This window comes from Rhinolophus sinicus, chromosome 7 (assembly GCF_057876585.1).
Source record: "Rhinolophus sinicus isolate RSI-liver-muscle chromosome 7, RSI-T2T, whole genome shotgun sequence".
Taxonomy (NCBI): Eukaryota; Metazoa; Chordata; class Mammalia; order Chiroptera; family Rhinolophidae; genus Rhinolophus; species Rhinolophus sinicus.
The window spans coordinates 41,962,817-41,984,580 of record NC_142507.1 but is presented as its reverse complement, the minus strand read 5'-3'; the positions used below and the strand labels follow the sequence as shown (position 1 = coordinate 41,984,580).

At 37.1% G+C, this 21,764-nt stretch overlaps 1 protein-coding gene across 1 annotated transcript in view; it reads left to right on the top strand.

The window, feature by feature from the left end:
* Positions 1-21,764, top strand: part of LOC109455135 (mitochondrial adenyl nucleotide antiporter SLC25A24-like) — a 44,938-nt gene that overhangs the window by 15,978 nt on the left and 7,196 nt on the right. Inside the window, exons 4-6 of the mRNA XM_088799466.1 lie at positions 1,383-1,494; positions 5,100-5,258; positions 15,413-15,565. Of these exons, the coding sequence (XP_088655592.1) occupies positions 1,383-1,494; positions 5,100-5,258; positions 15,413-15,565 (424 nt within the window). The remainder of the gene's footprint in view (positions 1-1,382; positions 1,495-5,099; positions 5,259-15,412; positions 15,566-21,764) is intronic.

Sequence of the window (21,764 nt, the reverse complement as noted above, 5' to 3'; positions counted from 1 at the left end):
GATGGAGTCATGCATAGATTAGTATTTGGCCAAAGATGCAAAGAGGTACCTATATAGGTTCTGGAGAGCCCTGCACATTTTGTTGTGCACATTCCTGCCCCCTCCGCAGCCCTCAGCTCCTACCTCTGTTTATTCTGTCTATGAGACTTGCTTTCTGTTTAGGCTTCTACTTCTCTGTGCTACAGTTTGGAAAAGTGTTCCCAGACAAGCACCAGAGTGAATGGGGAGCTCACCTCCTGTGTTTTCCTTCTCTCAAGTATCATAACCACATTCTGCTTTTAGTCCAGTGCCTGAAAACAGTTGCTTCATATACTGTGTTCAATTTCATAATTGTTTATAGTGGGAGGATACATTCTACACCCATTATTTTGTTTTAGCTGGAACTGGAAATCGTACTGATCTTGTTGGCAGAATGGAATTGGTTTTTAGAATTTCCATGTAGAAAAATGTAATTGAAAAAGCATTTCACTTAATTCTACCTTTTCTCAGACTTTAAAGAAACAGCTGATTATTTTATGATTCGAGTTGCTTAAAAGTTGAGTAAATCCTGAATTTTGCATGGTAAAAATGAGTCTTCTCTTTAAATTCATAAGTAAAACATTATTTTAAAGTTGACTTAAATGCTATAAGTAGGGAGAAAAGGGTCAGAGGGAAATGCTATTAGAAGAGACAAAAGGTATAAGGTTAATCTTCAGTCAATTTCATTCATTCATTCATTCATTCATTCATTCATTCATTCAACAAACATTGAGTGCTCAGTGCTAGAGATATAAAGGTGACTTATAGTTTTCCTTATTAAAGATCAAAGGCAAGTATGAGAGAAAAACATAGAAGTAAATAGTTAAAAAGCAATACAAAATAAATTCCGTTAGAGGGGCATTCTACAAAATATCTTATCAGTACTCCTCAAAACTGTCAAAATTATAAAAAACAAGGAAGGTCTGAGAAACTGTCATAGCCAAGAAGAATCTAAGGAGACATCACGATTAGTTGGAATATAGTATCTCAGATGGGATCCTAAAGCAACAAAATGACATTAGTTAAAAAAAGTAAAAAAAACCCAAAAAACTAAGGAACCCTGAATAAAGTATGAACTTTAGTTAATAATAATGTATCAATATTGGTTCATTAATTGTAACAAATGTACCATATTCAGATGTTACCATTAGGGGAAACTGGGTGTGCAGGTATATGGGAACTCTCTGTATTCTATTTTCAGTTTTTCTAACAAAAGTCTATTAAATTATGAAAATACCGCAATATACATGAAGCCCAAAGGAGCGGCTTCTACGATAAATATGTAAGAAACATTTAATTAATTTTTATAATTGTGCTAACTTTATTATAAATGTTATAAGCACTATATATTTTTTTGATTTCAGCATTGATACAGATGGAACAATGACAATAGACTGGGATGAATGGAAGTACTACTTTTTACTTCATCCTGCAAGAAGTATTGAAGATATTGCTGGTTTCTGGAAGCGTTATACTGTAAGATTACTTTGTATTTTACTCTATTTTTATGTTGCCATAAATTTTATAGCTATTATTGTGACCACATAATCACTATAATACTTCCAGCCTCAGTGGCTATAGTAGTAGTATTCTCTCCTAGATAGTATTCTACTAATTTAACAAGGAGTGTTAGTATTACATATACAAACACAGCTACCACAATTTCTTTGCTAAAACCTAGACCTTAAAATAGATACCCATCTGCAGAAAGGGTCTACTTTGTGCTGAGAATAAAGAACTCTGATATAGTTCACTGTCCTAGAAACGTAGAAAAATAATGCACTTTTCTTTTTTCACAGATATGATGTACTCACTTGGGCCTTCTGTCATAGGAAAGTCAAATAATAAGATTCAAAATTTTAGAATCAGAAAGGATGAAATATGAAATCTACCTCTTTTTATTGACTTAAAAGGTGTGAGGAACAAGTGAGATTTTGCAATTAGGGACCTTTTTTGTGTGTGTCTTTTTTAGATTGCAGATGCAGGGTTTAAGTTAATCATTTGTTCATGGTATAGTATTTGCATCTATGCTCATGACTTCTTGCCCCCTCTTCATAGATAATATAGGGGAAGATTAAGAGCATAGGCTCTGGAGTCAGACTGCCTAGGTTTGAATCCCACATGCCACACACTGTGCCTCAATTTTCTCAGTTATGTACTGGGGATAATAATAGTAATAGTTTTGAGAATTTAATTATTATATTAGTGTATTTAGAAAAGGGCTGAGCAGGTAACATGTATGTTCAATAAATGTTATTATGATAGGCACTTATTCTAATGTTTCATCTGTGTTCTTGAATATGCATATATTCTTAGAAATCATACACTACTGTTTCATGTGTGTGTTTTTAATTTACACAGATAGTATTGTGCTAAAGGCCACATTTGATTATCTTGTGCTGTTCACTCAGCATTATGATTTTAAGATTTGTCCTTTTTGTTATGTGTTCATCTAGCTTATTGCTTCTAACTACGTAGTACTATATAGTAAGTGTGCATTTAACACGTCTACCTTATCCATACCCCTAGCAATAGATATCTAAGTTTTCTCCAACTCTCCACCCACAATAATGCTTTTCTCTTATGTACCTTAAAAAATGTTGCCTGGATTTTTTAAAGTCAAAAGGAGTATCTTGTAAGTCTTACTAGGGTATCCAGTTTTAATTTTATGAAATAGTGTGTAGTTATGTTATTTCCTAGAACGGCTTGCTATACCAGTTTACTCCCACCAGCAATGCATGGAGGTTCCTATTTCTCTCTATACTTGTATTATTTTTACTTGGTATAATCTAATTTTCTAATATTTGCCATTCTGTTGGGCATAAAATGGTATCTTGTTGGCTCAATGTATATTTCATTGATTCCTAGTGCATTTTAAACATCTCTTCATAGAAACATTAGATATTCACATGTTCTTTTCTATGAATTGTCTGTTTATATTTTAGTCTTTTTTTTGCAAATTTATTGAGATGTAATTGACATATAACATTGTGTAAGTTAAGGCGAACATGATATTTGATACGCTTAGATATTGTGAAATGATTACCACGGTAGGGTTAGTTATCACCTCCATCACTTCACATAATTTCTATCCCTATTTCTATTGTGTGGTAAGAACATTTAAGATTTATACTCGTAGCAAGTTTTAAGTATACAATACAGTAGTTAACTGTAATCTCTATGCTGTACATGAGATCCCTGAACTTACTCATCTAACTGGAAGTTTGTTCCCTTTGACCAACATCTCCCCATTTCCCCACCTCCTAGCCTCTGGAAACTGCCATTCTACTTTGTTTCTACAAATTTGGCTTTTTTAGATTCTACATGTAAGTAATATCATACAGTATTTGTTGTTCTCTGTCTGACTTATTTCACTTAGCGTAATACCCTCAAGATCCATCCATGTTGTTGCAAATGGCAGGATTTCCTTCTTTCTCATGGCTGAATAATAAACCATTGTGTGTGTGTGTGTGTGTGTATGTATACATATATGTATATGTATATGTACAAGTGTATACATATGTATCTATCTATCTAATTTATCTACCACATCTTCTTTATCCATTCATCCATAGAAAGACACTTAGGTTGTTTTCATATTTTGGCTATTGTGAATAATGCTGCAATGAACATGGAGGTACAGATATCTCTTTGAGATCATAATTTCATTGCCTTGGCTATATGCCAAGAATTGGAGTTGATGGATCATATGATAGTTGTACAATAGTTCTTATATATGATAGATTTTGAAGAATCTCATACTGATTTCCGTGGTGGCTGTACCAATTTAAATTCTCACCAACAGTGTACAAGGGTTCACTTTTCTTCTCATCCTTGCCAACACTTGTTATCTCTTGTATTTTTTAGGTATTAGCCATTCTAATAGGTGTGATGTGATAACTCATTGTGGCTTTGATTTGCAGTTCCCTAATGATTAGTGATGTGGACCATCTTTTCCTATATATGTTGGGCATTTGTCTGTCTTCCTTGGAGAAATGTCTGTTTAGTTCTTTTGCCCAGTTTTTCTTTGGATTGTTTTTTTTTTCTTTTTGTTATTGAGTCGTTTGAGTTCTTATATATTTTGGTTAACATCCCCTTCTCAGATATATGATATGTAGATATTTTCTTCCATTTCATAGGTTGCCTTTGCATATTCCTGATTGTTTCTTTTGCTGTGCAGAAGCTTTTCAGTTTGATATAGTCTTACTTATTAATTTTTGATTTTGTTACTTATGCTTTTGGTGTCATATCCAAAAAATCATTGCCAAGACCAGTGTTAAGAAGCTTTTTCATTATGTTTTCTTCTAGGAGTTTTATAGTTTTAGATTTTATGTTTAAATCTTTAATCTATTTTGAGTTAATTCTTGTGAGTGATGTGAGATAGGGTTCAATTTCACTCTGTTGCATGTGATTGTCCAATTTCCCCAGCACCATTTATTGAAGAGACTATAGTTTTCCATTGAATATTTTGGCTCCCTTGTCAAATATTAGTTGGTTATATATGTGAGGATTTATTTCTTGGTTCTTGATTCTGTTCCATTAGTTTATGTGTCTGCTTTTATGCCAATACCATACTGTTTTGATTACTATAACTTTGTAATATAGTTTGAAAGCAGGAAGTGCGAAGCCTCTAGTTTGGTTCTTCTGTCTGAGGATTGCTTTGGCTATTCAGGGTTTGAAGTGCATTTTAGGATTTTTTTTTTCTATTTTTGTGAAAAATGTCTTTGGAATTTTGGTAGGGATTGCACTGAAGCTATTAATGGCTTTGGGTAGTATGGACATTTTAACAATATTAATTCTTCTAATCCATGAGCATGGCATAGCTTTCTATTTACTTGTGTCTTCTTCAATTTCTTTCATCAATGTGAATTGACTTTACATTAAATCTATATCTGAATGCATTATTAAAAATCATTTGGCCTAGTAAAAGTGCTAAGAGAATTGTCAATCTCATTAACAAGAGATGAGATATGGAAAAAATCTTTAGGTTTTTTGGTCTTTGTAAAAAGTTATACTTTTAATTTATCAAGTGTTATACTTTATTGTCTAACTGTTTTTTGTTTTGTTTTACACTTTACCAGATAATTGACATAGGGGAGAGTATAGCTATTCCAGATGAATTTACTGAACAAGAAAAGCATTCTGGGGATTGGTGGAGGCGTTTGGTAGCAGGAGGAATAGCGGGTGCAGTTGCTAGAACGTGCACAGCGCCTTTTGACCGCTTGAAACTCATGATGCAGGTAGTTACCCCTTAAGCATTAAAGTAACATGTAAAATCCTTGATAATTTTCAAAAGAAATATTTTGGCACATTTCATACTACTTCTCATTAAAGTTCTACATTTTTCTGAAAATGTAAATTTTCTGACTTTCAATATTAAAAGATTTCTTTTCTTAAAGATGCTCATATACTGTTTAAATGAATTTTTATTTGAAATAGTAATGGAACCATTTTATTAGAAGGTTTGTTCGGAAATATAACTAAATCTATTAAAGAAGTGATAAGACACCATTAGGCTAATTTATTGGTTATCTTTAAGCCCTGATACCAACGTAATAGCATGGTTCTCATCTATTATTTAAGTACTAAGGATATTTCTAAGAATTGGAGAATAAATCACGTAGAGTGCATTATTGACTAATACCTCATTAGAGGTTGTGTTGCCTAATTTCCTTTATTTTACTGAGTAATGAATTGTCAATAATAGTTATAAAATAGTGCATGCTTTAATATGTTAAGTAGCATATTAAAAGTTAATATTTGCTGAATACTTTCTTTGCAAGGATACAAAAATTAATAATCCACAATCTGGTGAATTTAAATTTGTAATTAAATTTACACGGTGTTTTATTGTCTTTCTTTTTTAAATTAAAGTTTATTGGGGTGACAATTGTTAATAAAGTTACATAGGTTTCAAGTGTACAATTTTGTAATACATCATCTATATGTCACGTTGTGTGTCACCATCCAGAGTCAGTTCTCCTTCCATCACCATATACCATGTTTCCCCGAAAATAAGACCTAGCTGGACCATCAGCTCTAATGTGTCTTTTGGAGCAAAAATTAATATAAGACCCAGTCTTATTATAATATAATATATTATAATATAATATAATATAATATAATATAATATAATATAATATAATATAATACCTGGTCTTAAAATATAATACCTGTTTTTATATTATATAAGACCGATATAAGACCACTATATTAAAAAACAGATATATTAAAAAACATAACATAATATAATACTGAGTCTTATATAATATAAGACTGGGTATAATATAATATAATATAATATAATATATACCGGGTCTTATATTAATTTTTGCTCCAAAAGACGCATTAGAGCTGATGGTCTGGCTAGGTCTTATTTTTGGGGAAACACAATATTTAATACCTTTTACCCTCTTCTACCACCCTTTGACCCCCTTGCCCTTTGGTAACCCCTAAACTATTGTCTGTGTCTATGAGTTTTTGTTTCTTCAGTTGTTTTTCTTGTTCCTTTGTTGTTTTCAGTTTTATATGCCACATATTAGTGAAATCATATGGTTCTCGACTTTTTCCGTGTGACTTATTTCGCTTAGCATAATAATCTCAAGATCCATCCATGTTGTCACAAATGGCACTAGACATATGAAAAAATGCTCAACATCACTAATCATCAGAGAAAGGCAAATAAAAACCACAATGAGATATCAACTCTTTAGGTTTTTTAATAACATTGGGGAAATTTTATAATGAATTATGAATAGTTTTTTGGTTTTTGATTGATGTCTGATTTATTTATTTGTTAGTTAGAAAATCTTATTTATTTATTTTTTTTAAATTTTTATTAAATTTATTGGGGTGACATTGATTAGTAAAATTATATAGGTTTCAAGTATACAATTCTGTAATACGTAATCTATATATTGCATTATGTGTTTGTCACTCAGAGTCAGTTTTCCTTCGATCAGTTAAATAATTTTGTATTTTTGAGTTACAGTTGGCATACAACATTATATTAGTTTAGGTGTACAACATAGTAATTAGACATTTATATTACTTACAAAGTGATCCCCCTGATAAATCTAGTACCCATCTGACACCATACATAGTTATTACAATATTATTGATTATATTTCCTATGTTATACTTTACATTCCCATGACTATTTTATAACTAACAATTCAGTATTTCTTAATCCCTTCCTTGTTTTCACCCATCCCCCCCCACCGGCAACCATAAAAATGTTTCCTGTATCTATGAGTTTGTTTCTCTTTTGTTTATTCATTTATTTTGTTTTTTAGATTTTACATATAGGCAAAATCACATGATATCTGTCCTTCTTTGTCCAACTCACCCCATCCAGCATAATACCCTCCAGGTCTATCCATGCCACTGCACATGGCAAGACCCCATTCCTTCCCATGGCTGAGCAATATCCCATCCATTCATCCATTGATGGACACTCAGGCCACCTCCACATCCCAGCCACTGTAAATAATGCTGCAATGAACACATGGATGCACATGTCTTTTCACTTTAGTGTTTTGGGTTTCTTTGGGTAAATGAGCAGAAGTAGAATTACCAGGTCCTTCTTTGTCTCTTGTTATAGCCTTTGTTTTAAAGTCCATTTTGTTTGGTATAAGTATCGCTATGCAAGCTTTCTTCTTCTTTTATTTTAAATTTCCATTTTCATGAAATATCTTTTTCCGTTACTTACTTTAAGTCTGTGTGTCTTTCATTCTAAAGAGAATCTCCTGTACAGCATATGTACAGGTCTTGTTTTCATATCCACTCAGCCACCCTATGTGTTTTTATTGGAGCATTTAGTCAATTTGACTTAATTATTAATAGATATGTAGTTGTCATTTTATTATTTATATGTTTGATCTTTTTTCTTCTTAAAGAAGTCCCTTTAACATTTCTTGCAATACTGGTTTGGTGGTGATGGACTCCTTTAGGTTCTTCTTGTCTGGGAAGCTCTTTATCTGACCTTCAGTTCTAAATGATAGCCTTGATGGATAGAGTAATCTTGGTTGTAGGTTGTTGCTTTTCATCATTTTAAAAATTTTGTGCCAATCCCTCTGGTCTGCAAAGTTTCTGTTGAGAAATCAAGTGACAGTCTTATTGGAGCTCCCTTGTAGGTAACAAACTGCTTTTCTCTTACTGCTTTTAATATTCTCTCTATGTCTTTAAACTTCGGCATTTTAATTATGATATGTCTTGGTGTGGATCTCTTTGGGTTCATCTTGTTTGGGACTCTGCACTTTTTTTAAAAAACATTTATTTCTTACTTTATTGGGAACACTTTTTTTTTCTTTTAAGATTTTTTTTTTTTAATTGGGGAAGGGGAACAGGACTTTATTGGGGAACAGTATGTACTTTCAGGACTTTTTTTTTTTCCCCAAGTCAAGTTGTTGTCCTTTCAATCTTAGTTGTGAAGGGTGCCACTCAGCTTCAAGTTGTTGTCCTTTTAGTCTTAGTTGTGGAGGGTGCAGCTCAGCTCCAGGTCCAGTTGCCGTTAGTAGTTGCGGGGGGCGCAGCCCACCATCCCTTGTGGGAGTCAAACCAGCAACTTATGGTTGAGAGGACGCGCTCCAACCAACTGAGCCATCCAGGAGCTCAGCGGCAGCTCAGCTCAAGGTGCCGTGTTCAATCTTTAGTTGCAGGGGTCATTGCCCACCATCCCTTGCGGGACTCAAGGAATTGAACTGGCAACCTTGTGGTTGAGAGCCCGCGCTCCAACCAACTGAGCCATCCAGGAGGCAGCTCAGCTCAAGGTGCTGTGTTCAATCTTAGTTGCAGGGAGCAGAGCCCACCATCCCTTGTGGGACTCGAGAAATTGAACTGACAACCTTGTGGTTGAGAGCCCACTGGCCCGTGTGGGAATCGAACCAGCAGCCTTCGGTGTTAGGAGCATGGAGCTCTAACCGCCTGAGCGACTGGGCCGGCCCTCTCTGCACTTTTTAGGCTTGTATATCTATTTCCTTTTCCAGGTTAGGGAAGTTTTCCATCATTATTTCTTCAAATAGGTTTTCAAGTCCTTGCTCACTCTCTTCTCCTTCTGGTACACCTATGATGCAAGTGTTGTTATGCTTAATGTTGTCCCAGAGGCCCCTTAAACTCTCCTCTTTTTTTTTTTTTTTTTTGATTCTTTTTTCTTTTTGCAGTTCTGATTGGGTGTTTTCTGCTACCTTATCTTCTAAATCACTGATCGATTACCTCTGCTTCATCTAATCTACTGTTATTGTTGTCTTTACTTCTGACTGGTTCTTTTTTATGTTTTCTATCTCTATTTTTATGTTTCCTGTCTCTTTGTTGAAGTTCTGTCTGAGATCGTTGGTCACCTTTATAATGAGTGTTTGGAACTTTGCATGTGGTAGATTGCTTGCCTTTTCTTTCTTTCTTTCTTTCTTTCTTTCTTTCTTTCTTTCTTTCTTTCTTTCTTTCTTTCTCTTTCTGGAGTTTTCTTCTGTTCTTATTTGGGACATGTTTCTTTGTCTCCTCATTTGGCTGCCTCCTTGTGTAGGGCTGCTATGTCTCCCATTCTTGGTAGAGTGGCCTTATGTAGTAGGTATCCTGTGGGCTCAGTAGCTTAGTCTCCCTGGTCACCTGAGCCAGGTGCTCCAGGTGTGTCCCTTGTGTGCATTGTGTGTGCCCTCCTCCTTCCTGTTGTAGCTGAGCCTTGGCTGTTTGCACATCATTGGGAGGGATTGAGCCGCAGGCTGATTGGTTGTGAGGACTGGCTGTGACTACAGTGAAGGAGCTGTTGTGCAGGGCTGACCCTACAGAGCTGGATCCACTTTAGCAGGGCTCTGGTGCCTGCCCAGTGTGCGGTTTTGATGTGTCTTCTGTGGAGGTGGTTGGTTGGTGCTCTGGTGTGGTCTGAAGCTGGCCACCGGGTGTTTTGGTTCTGGGCCTCTTGGGAGGTGCTCTGGTGCAGGCCAAGGTCGGCTGCTGCCTGTGCCCTGCCTGGGGCCACTTGGTATGAGCTACAAAGTGATGTGCAGATTGTTGCCACTTGTGCTGGGCTTGAAGACACCTGGGAGAGCCTAAGCTGTAAACTGAGGCCATCTGCTGCTAGTGGGGCTGCTTAGCAAGGGGTACGGGGCATGCCAAGGCCAGATGTTCTTGTTTTGGGTTTGTGAATCTTTGAGAGATTTTAGGAAAGCCTGAAACATGAGCCAAGATAGGCCGTTTGTATCAAAAGCCACTGGAAATGGCTTGGGTGGGCTGGCTAGTTGGGTGGGGTGGGCTCTAAGGGAATCATTAGGGTGAAAGTGGACTAATCGTTTTAGCCAGGTTGATGGAGACTCAGATATGGTGCCTACTTGTGTCTGCACATTGGATGGGGGGAGGGTTCAACAAAGGAACCATGGCTTCTTCCAGCCCTTGTGTCTGGGAGAAATCTGCCCCTCCAGTCCTCATCTTGAAGCCAGACTATTCAGTTCCTCTCCATATGTCCCTGGCACCTTTTAAGCTGCTACCCCAGTGGTGGAGCTCAGAGTAAGTTTATTAGCAAGTAAATCTTTGTGCAGACCCTTTAAGAGGAGCACCTGTCTCACTATGTCCCAATCTCTGCTGGTTTTCATATCCAGAAGTTTTGGGGACATCTCTTCCCAGCAGTGGGACCCTGGGCTGGGGAGCCTGGTGTGGGGATGGGACCCCTTGCTTTTCAGGGGGAACTTCTGCAGCCAAAATATCCCTCCCTATTTGTAACTGCCACACACGGGTGTGGGACCACCCCTCTTACCAGTCTCAAGGTAGCTTCTCTGTATATCCGTAGTTATAGGACTTCTGTTCAGCTAGACTTGAGGCAGTTCTCAGTGATGATTGTTTTGTAGTTTAGTTGTAATTTTGAAGTGGTCATGGGAGGCAGTGAGCACAGTATTTACATACTGCACCATCTTGACTGCTGTTTCTAGAAAATCTTATTTTTGACTGACTCAACTTTAGAGGTAAGAGCTCTCAGAGGGGATAACTTTCATCTCTCAGCCATCTGTTCCTGGTGTTTTTCTTTGTCTTCCTTCATTCTCTTGGACTAAAGTTTAGCCCATTCTGCATCCTCTTTATTATTATTATTTTTAACTGGGGAATATTGGGGAACAGTGTTTTTCTCCAGGACCCATCAGCTCCAAGTCATTGTCCTTCAATCTAGTTGTGGAAGGCGCAGCTCAACTCCAAATCCAGTCACTGTTTTCAATCTTTAGTTGCAGGGAGCGCAGCCCACCATCCCATACAGGATTTGAATTGGCAACCTTGTTGTTGAGAGCTCGTGCTCTAACCAACTGAGCCGTCTAGCCACCTCTCTGGCAGCTCAGCAGCAGCTCATTGTCTTCAATCTAGTTGTGGAGGGCGCAGCTCACTGTCCCATGTGGGAATTGAACCAGCAACCCTGTTGTTCAGAGCTTGCACTCTAACCAACTGAGCCATCTGGCTGCCCCGTAATTTTTTTAGTATGCTGTTTTTTTCAGAGCAATAGCTGATATTTGTGTTGTGGGACATGTGCAGCAACAAGATGATGAACTTGGGGACTTTGGGTTTTGGTTTTGTACCTTATTTGTTCAGGGTCTTTTTTACAACACACTGGTGAACATCATCCTCTTTAGAGTGATTGAAAAGTTTGCAAATTCTGCTAGCTATTTTGGGCTTCAGACACTGAGGCACAGTAGTATCAGTTCAGGAATATTGCTCCACTTTTTTTTTTAACAGTGAACAAGTTGTGAATGCTAATTGGCATTCACAAAGCAACCCTGAGCAGAGTTATGCTTTCTTTCTCCATTTCTCCTTGGTCTATGACAGGAATGCCCCTTACTCAGTAACAGATAGACATGTCCATTGGTCAAGACACTCTGCTTCATGGGGAAACCATTTTGTTGTTCCTGCCATTGATTTGGGCTACATAATCCCTCCATTCTTTACCCAGAGCATCAGCAGCAACTTCTGTGGCCATACATTTCTTTAAAAAAAAGGAATTTGTATTCATCATCCACTTCAGTGAGTTTCTAGAAGTGAGTGGCCGGGAAGAAGATTTTCAACTTCATCTTGAAGCAGCTGACCACCTCCAAGCTGCCACAAAAAAGAGCTAAATAGTTATTATTATACAATGTGAGTTAATTGTGTAATAACTGTAATTTTACATAATTAAGAACTATTTAGCTTATTTATTCTTCTGCATCATTCAAAAAAAGATTTGAGTCATCTCCATAAAGAACTAAATTTATATAGGTATGTCATTTTGGGAAAATAATAATAAAGGCTTTGTTCATGCATACCACATATCTTTATTTAGGGCCCATTATGCAGCAGGTACTTAATAGGCATTGGGGGTTATGGTAGTAAGTCAGACATTGCTACCCTTACAGAATTCACAGTTTATCAGGAAAATAGATAATTAGGCCAGTGATAATAAAATGTGATGTAAGTGCTGTATGTCTTGACAGAGGACACATATACTACCAGGAAACACCAAGAAGGAGTAAATATCATTTCCCCTCCACCTGTTATTTCTTACATAAATATATGTGATATCTTGGTTAATGCATTCAATGGAAATAAAGACCTTTTCATTTAATGAGGCAAGCGTAGGGGACATACTTTGAATGGCATAAGATAATAAGACAAATAACCCACCAACTTTCTGCATGTTTGATTACATATCTAACCTATATTCTGTTTAGTTGGTGCCTAAATTCAGTTAGCTGTTAGGAAAGAGCAGGAATTGAAAGATCTCTTTTGCAGATAGAAATAAAAAACCTAGCGTCCTTGGTGACTGGACGTGTCAGGAAAAAAAAAAGAGGTGTAAAGGAAAGATTTATAGACAAAGTACAGATCTACAAAGAGATGGAGACATACAAGGAGATGGGAAAAATGGGAAAGGGACCCAGAGGAGAACTAAAGAAAGAAGATATATTAATGTGTGCCCATAGTATGCTAGGTGCTGGATGAAAAAACATATTTCTTATACTCCAGAACCTTATGAAGATAAAAACAACATATCTGTGTGATGATGATGATACTATTGAAAATAATAATTGTGAATTATGAGTGCTTGCTATGTGCCAGATAGACAGGTATATATGGGTATTGTAGGAATATAGGGTAGGCATGATCAATTCTCCCAGGGGATGGAAATAGGTCAGTGGATTAGGGAGAGTGAAAAAGTATGGAACAAATAGGGGGTTATTTCCAGAAAGAGTGAAAAAAGAGAAAGGAATAAGGAGGCTGGATAGAGAGGATTAAGAAGAAGAAGGGAGATAGAAAGATAGAAAAGGAAAATAGAGAAGAGATAGAAAGACAAAAAGAAGGAATATGATAAATGAAAAATGGGTTAGAAATGGGAGAGAAGAATAATATAATGAGAGGCAAGAGGAAGGAGAGTCTCTGCCTTTCTTATGCCATTCTGGATTGGCTCTCCTGGCTTTCATGTATACATATATTTGACAATAAAGTGGGTTCATGAGAACTTGTCCTCTTCATTGATGGAGGTGTTACTTTGTGAGCTTCACACAACTAGAGAAGAACATGTGTTGTGTGGTAGAGGTAGTTTACTGTTGTTTAAGAGCAGGTCTCTTTACAGTCAGAAAGCCTTGGGTTTGAATTCTGGCTTTGCTGCTTACTTTATAACTGGGCAAGTTATTTGAGCTCTCCCAGTTGGGTGTATAAAGTGGAGATTATAATACCAGGGTTATTTTAAGATTTAAATAAGATTTTATAAAGTGCTTAGCATAATGCCTACCATGTAGTCAGTACTCAAAAAAATGAAAGCTATCATTTTTGTAGAGAAATAAGATTAAAAAAATAGCATTGTTACTATTTTTATCAAAGGCACATTAAACTTTCTGCAGTTCCTGTTTTGGTATTTTAAAAATTGTATTTTCTAAATAAAATTAATATATGCCTACAAAGAAATCTTTGGAAAATAGAAAAGTAGAAAGTAGAAAAGTTATCTATTCTCTAACCACCCAAAATCATCATTATTAACACTTTAGTGTATTGTCTTCTTGTTTTTGTTTATATATATTTTTACATAGTAGTGCTTCCTTCATGAATAGTTTATATTGTTTATTGTTTTATGAGTAACAGTATAACATGAGAATGTATTCATGTTACCTCAAATATTCTTCAAATATTTAAATATTTGTATATTTTTCAAATATAGTTTTTAATGACTATGTAGTATTTCAAGTGAATATGGCATAATTTATTTTATCATTTTTCCCCTATTGTTGGGTATATAGGGTGGTTTTTAAAACTCTTTTAAAGCTATTTTAAAGTGATTATTCATAATAGTTCATAATGATGAATACCATGGTTTATGAATCATTTCTCATATTTAGAATTATTTATTTAGAAAGAATTCCTAGAAGTTTAAGTAATAATAGGAACATCTTTAAGGCTGTATGTATATATTGTTAAATTATTTTACAGACTACAGGAGGTGAGAATGCCCATTTTGCCTTGCACTTCCATTGTTATTCTCTTATAAATAGGAGGATATTTTATTAGTTTTAATTTTCACTTTCTTAAAAAATAACATTTTTCTTATAAAATAATGCATTAAAATGTGAAAATATGGAAAAGTATAAAGGAAAACATTAAAATGATACACAATCCTTGTGTGTTAGTTTGCCAAGGATGCTGTAACAATATACCACAAACTGAGTGGCTTAAACAGAAAGTTGTTGTCTCTCAGTTGTGGAGGCCAGAAGTCTGAGATCAGGGTGTCAGTAGGGGCGGTTCCTTCTGAGGGCTGTAGGGGAAGGTTCTGCTCCAGGCCTCCCTCCTGGGCTTGTAGATGCCATCTTCCCTCTATGTCTCTTCACATGATCTTCCCTCTGTACATGTGTCTGAGTCCAAATTTCCACTTTTTTATAAGGACACCAGTCAGATTAGGTTTTAGGGCCCACCTTAATGACCTTACTTTAACTTGACTACCTCTGTAAAGACCCTATTTCCAAATATGGTACATTCTGAGGTAATGGGGATTAGGAAGTCAACATATGAATTTTTGGGGCACACAATTCAACCCATACCACCTCACTCCCCAGAAATATCCACTATTGAAAGTTTGATGTACTTTTATCCATTCGATTTTCAGTGCACATTTCAGTGCACTCTTTAATTATCTTAAAATATTCTGGCAGCAATACCACATCCGGTACACGCAAAAATTCCCTGGTAATTAAGTTATTCCTGTTTTCTTTAACATATTCTTCTTTAATTAAAGTATGTATTTGGGGACAACAAAAAATTAGTATATCAGTTTTATATCTTTCTAAAGGAAAATTTAAATGGTGTTAAAGATAATAAATTATACATATATGTATCATTATTTTATTAGCAATAATAATATCAATGCCACACTGCCAAAAAAATAAATGAATTTACTTTTCATTTTTAGGTCTATAGTTTGAAGTCCGGAAGAATGAGATTAATTGGTGGGTTTGAGCAGATGGTAAAAGAAGGAGGAATTCGTTCTCTTTGGCGAGGAAATGGTGCAAATGTTTTTAAGATTGCACCTGAAGCAGCCATCAAGATCGGGGCCTATGAACAGGTAAAGTGCTATTGTCTGTGGAATTTTATAACAAAGATAAGGTTTTAAATTTAATTTTGAAAAATTTAGGCTTTCATTGGAGAGAATATTGGTGTGTATGCAAACAATAGATGTCAATTTAAATATAAGTGGCTTTGTTTATTTTTTCTGTTTTCATATTACTTTTGTTTATAAGAGGTGTTCCATGGATTATACTATATTATCGTAACTGATGTCTGTTAGCAGTTCTTTTAATTTCAATGTTACAGTGAAAGAAGCCCAAACATTTCAATTTAGTTTTCCTCTGAGCAATTAGAATGTTTTATTTAAAATTTGTTAATCTGATTAGGATTTTAGTTTTGCTTAAATAATTCCTTTTGAGATAAGATGTATTTATTTTCAAATAGTATAAGTTATTAGCATCACATAAGAGTCCAAGAGTGCTCTCTGTTTCTAGTTTTCCATTTTCACTGTAAATCTTATAGTAATTTTTAAAAAACATTTTTATAGCATATAGCATTAAATTGCTTGTTTTGTAGAACCTTGGTCCACAAAGTCAGAAGACCTCAAAATTTTAAGACTATATAAAAGATTAATAACATCCTTTCTCAACTCAGACAGTTGAGATGGATGAATAGGAAACTAGACTTAGTTGTAAAGCGTATCTTAAAAACATACATCTTTTACTTAAATGGGGACTTGTTGACTTACTCAACAAATGTTGCTTTTATGAACAAATGTTTCTTGAGCACCTAATATGTTCTGGACTTTGTTCTGGGTGCTGGGGATGTAGCAACAAACAAAACAGAAAAAAGAATAAAAGCGTTTGTGGAATTTATATTAGCATAAAGTTGGAGGAGACAATAAACAAGTAAAACATATAGTGTACCAGATGAAACAGAAAACGTAGGATAGAAATTGGAGGTAGTAGGAATCAACAACTCTTTCAAGGAGTTTTGCTATGAAGAGGAGAGGGAGCGGTAACTGGAGGGGGACACCGGATCAAGACAGTCTTCTAAAACTGGAGGAAGCAACAGCATGTTTATATGCTTAGGAGGATGATCCAATAGAGAGAAGCATGGATGACTGGAAAGAGGGGAGGTATGGTCGTGCAAGGAGAGTCTCCCTGAGTCTTTGCGTGGGTGGGAAGAGATGGGAAGTAGTGCTCATGGCAGTGGTTGGCCTTGGCTGGGCACTTCATCCATAGGGGAAGCGCTACGAAATGGGCACTAATGCAGGCAGGTTTGTGGAAGATTTCTTCCTAGTGCTTCAATTTCTTCAGTGAAACAGGAAGCAAGGCCATGTTGGAGGTGTGAGGAAAGAGGTGAAGGTATGAAATAGTATTCCAGGAGAGTGGGAAAGCGAGTAGATAGAGGAAATGAAATTAAGATTGCTGGAGGCAGAGGGTCCAGGTGAAAGATAAGTGAAACAATACCTTCGTCTGTATTTATGTAATGCTTGATGATAACCCATTATCTTGCATCTAGGAAAGCCATGAGTAACTAGCCATCAACTTGTCCCTGTGGGTCAGGGGACCGTGGTTATAACTCGGGGCTTGTCTATGGAGATCATTGTGTTCATCTTGCATCTGATGGTTAAGTGCCACCACTTGGCCTCTGCTATTCTGGAATTTTCCGTCGCCATTGATACTAGTGAGCCTAGTTCCATGGCAACATCCCCTGCTGCCAACCCCGAGAACAGCCATCAGTGGGTCTTTCAACAAGGACTCTCCTCTCATCATAGAAACATAGTCAACTGGTAGGTTTTCCAGTCTCTTGATACAATTTGTTCTAAAATTTCCATCTTCCTGAATCTACTGGTCCCTCCCACAACACTCTGTCAAGACTTTGGCATCTCTACTTCATGTGCTGTCAGCCATAATTGTATCCAAGTTTTAAAGAGCCATTCCAGCAGCATATTAAGATAGGTTTCAGGTGTCCTGTGTCGTGGGAGAGTACCACACATTAATAAAATCTCCCCCGTTCCACCCCCTATTGCCCCACTGTTCAACATGCTTATGTTCCACTCCCTCACGTGTTCCACTGGTTCCTTCTAGTCCATATTAGCCAGGTCATACAACTCTTTGGTCAGCATACTATTTATTCCTAGAGCTTGGACTGCATTTCTTCATTGGGCTATCTGAGGCCTGACCCTATAAAGTTATTGGTTGGGAGGCACTAAAGTGAGGTGTGTGCAGATAATGAGGAAGAAAAATATCTTGATGGGCATCTGCCTCTTTGAGGCTTTTACATGGTCTCCGGACAAGGAGAGGCTGCTCTGCTTGTGGGAATGGAAGGTGCTGGAGAATTTGGGAATTCAGGTTTCTGGGGCATGTAGACCCAAATGTCCTCATTCCATGTATAAGGGTCCCACTCCTTCCCAGTGAGGGTCCTCACTTCAGTGCAGGAAACCTTTTGAAGCTGTGCATTCAGTTTTTTGTGTGTATTTATGTAGTCCTCTGTTACCTTTACATTTATATCCTGGGCCTGATTTGCAGCAGTCTGTTCTCCAGCTCCAGGAGGTGAGGGTGCCTCTAAATGCCTTGGTGAAGGCCTTACAGTGTTCATAATATGCTTTAAGGTGATAGCTGGCTGACCTAACCTTGATATTCTCTTTGTCCAAAGTTTCTAAGGCAGTGAATAAGAGCCAGCTAACTCCACAATCCTTATAATTGTCCCCATACGGCTCAAGTATCAGAGCAGCTGCAGAATGCAATGCTTTCCTTTCTACCACCACGGCTAAGAATCACAGTAACTGCAATGCCACAGGGTCCCATAGGTTATCACCATCCCGTTTACCACCAGCAGTGGGGTCTGGGTCGCCAAGTGACTGGTCCAGTTCTAATAACATCAGCAGGCCTTTCTAGGCCCACTTTTCAAAGAACCAGCTTTTGATTTTGTTGATTTTCTCTATCGATTTCCTATTTTTAACTTCATTGATTTCTGCTCTAATTCTTATTATTTCTTTTATTCTGCTTATTTTGAGTTTAATATGGCCTTTTTTTCTAGTTTCCTAAGGTGAAAACTTAGATGATTGATTATTAGATCTTTCTTCTTTTCTAATATACATATTCAATGCTATAAATTTCCCTATAAATGCTGCTCCCCACTAATTTTGATAAATTGTGTCTTCATTTTCATTTAGTTCAAAATATTTTAAAATTTCTCTGGAGACGTCTTTTGCCTCGTGTGTTATTTAGAAGTGTGTTGTTTAACTTCCACATAGTTTGGCATTTTCCAACTATCTTTCTGTTATTGATTTCTGGTTTCATTCCACTGTGGTCTGAGAGCAGACATGGTATGATTTCTGTTCTTTTCAATTTGTGAAGGTGTGTCTCGTGGCCCAGAATGTAGTTTGTCTTGACGAATGTTCTGTGTGAGCTGAGAAGAATGTGTGTTCTGTTGTTGGATGAAGTCGTCTCTGATGTCGTTTATACCCAGTTGATTGATGACGTTGAGTTCAGCTATGTCATTACTGATATTCTGCCTGCTGGATCTGCCCATTTCTAATAGGGGATGCTGAAGTCTCCAACTGCGATAGGGGGTTCACCTGCTTCTCTTTGCAGTTCTGTCAGTTCTTGCCTCATGTTGTTTGACGCTCTGTTCTAAAGTACATACATGTTAAGGATTGTTTTGTCTTCTTAGAGACTTGACCCCTTTATCATTAAGAAATGCCCTTTTTTATCCCTGATAACTTTCCTTGCTTTGAAGTCTGCTCTGTCTGAAATTAATACAGCTACACCTGATTCTTTTTTTATTATTGTTAACATTCATTTATAGTTAATCTACATGTGTCTTTATATTTAGAGTAGGTTTCTTGTAGACAATATATAGCTGGGTCTTCTTTTTTGTTAACTTTGACAATCTCTGTCTTAATTGGTACATAAGACCCCTTTTGAAGTGGTACCAATTGTTTTAGTTTGGACTCCCCCAAAGCAGAGTCTGGGAGCTGGTCATTTATTTGGGAAGAAGCAAGAGAGAGGAGGCAGGAAGAGTGAGACACAGAAGGAAGAAAAGTCAGTGTGTGGATACATAAATGAGGGTTCGGCATCGGCAGTAGAGGGTTGATTCTGCTGGAACTTTTAAGAAGTGTACTGAGGAGTTCCCCGAATTGTCTGTCTGAAGAAAGGGAGCTGAGGCATTTATTTACCAGTTTCTATCCCATATGATACAGGATTGCTCTTAAGACTTTAACTTCCCCAGACTTCTGGGCTGTGCAGGCTTCAGAGAAGGCCGTGAGGCAGAAAAGCAGAGCGATAGAGGCTTTTGCTTTAGATGGGGCTCTGTCAGTGTGAGTCCGCACAGAACTGTCCAGATGTGATGTGTGGCTCTAGAAGTGTCTGCCATAGCCAGCTACCTGCCCGCTGAGGTTTGGGGGCCTGAGAGTTGCTTTAGAAATCAATGAAATATAAGGTTTGTAGACTATGATTATGGGTTTTCTAGCAATACAGTTCTTTCAAAAACTTCTTACATTTTTCTGTTTGCTTCCAATCAATACCATATGAAGTAACAACATCCAAAAGATTTCTCTTATGATATTTTATTTTCCAGCTCCTGTGCTTAGTCATTCCCTCCCTCGCTCTCATTTTTATAGCAGGCTCTGTTGATGTCAACTGAAACAATAGGCTGAAATCATACGACAACACCCTCAATCTAACTTTTACAGATAGGCAGTCTCTTTAGGACAATCTTATTTCCTTCTATTGGGATACAGAAGCCGGTGGCTTTTCCAACATGGAAACCCCACATTTCTTGACTGTCAAGCCAGGAAAGAATACTCCCTTAGCAGAGTTCTATTCCCTTCCATCTCTGCTTGGAAACTGGCTTTGGAACAGGCCCTGCGGCTGAAAAGCAGAGAAATGCCTTCCCTCATGTCTCATAGATCTTGCTAAAAGCAGCAAGGAGTGGGCAGCCCTGATCCACAGTCAGAGATCTTACAGTCAGTTTTCCTAGGACTTCAGTCTTGGAAAGCACATGATCTACCTTCCAAGTTATGACAGGAAGCAGTTTCATCAAGCATTTCCCCAAAGCATTCTTTAGTAAACATAAGCTGCTTTCTAAGGCTATCTTGAATTCTAAATGAGTTTTGAGTTTCAATCGTCACCTCCTTAGTGTGTAATATCTGTGTCCTAACAATAAAGCCAGTGCCATATGTTTTATGTTTCAGTTATGGCAGCACCTCACATCTGATAACCAATTTCTGTACTTGTTAGGGCTCATTCTAAGCTGTTCTAGCAAAGAGATACCAAAATACAGTAGCTTAAACAAGATGGAGGCAAGTGGTCCAGGGCTGACAGTACAGCTCTGCCATCTTCAATACAGAGCTTCATAGGTTCACCCATCTTTGCCATTTCCCAGGTGGAGGAAAGAGGAGGCCAAGATAAGCCTCTTGAAGGAGACGGCTGAGAATTGGCGTGCCCAACTTCCCCTCATATCTCATTGGCCAAAATGAGTCACTGAGCCACCCAGCCTAGCTGCAAAGGAGAACAAGGAAATGTAGTTTGCTCTGTTACTAAAGGAAGATGAGGGTGATGGGTACTGGGGACAGATAGCAGTGTCTGCCATATTAACTGAACCAATGACACTTTCGGATAGGGAGTCACTGATATGAGAACCAGAGAGTTAGTTCATAGAAAGTCGCTGTTCTATATTAACGATAGACCACTAGAAAGGCAAACAGGAAAACATCTTGCCTAGGAGGTGACAAGATAATCTGCTTTCTAAGGCTATTTTGGATTCTAAATGAGTTGCAAGTTTCAATCTCCATAAACTTGACTTACTTTTTAGTTCCTGTGAAGCCTGACCTTTGGGCTGATACTTCTGTTTTCTTTATTTCCACATGTGTTATTGCAATAACCTCCCTGTTTCTTGAGCTACCCCCAGAGTAAGCTGTTGACCCTTGTAACAAAAAGAGCTTTTCACATTAAGTTACTATTCCTGATTATCCAGTACCCAAACAATATTAAGTACCTTCCACATGTGAGGAGTGGGGCTAAAAAGAGATAAAAGATACAATCCCTGCCCCCTTTGTGTCATTTCTATGCCTATATTCATGAATATGCTTAAGTGATTTAATGTTGCTAATTTATTATGCAGAAAAAAGAAAAGAAAAAGGGTCATACTTATTATCTTAGACCATTACATAAAAATTAAAATCAAGTATTCTACTTGATATCAGGTGTCTGGAATACTTTTAAAAATCATTTTATGCTACTAACTAA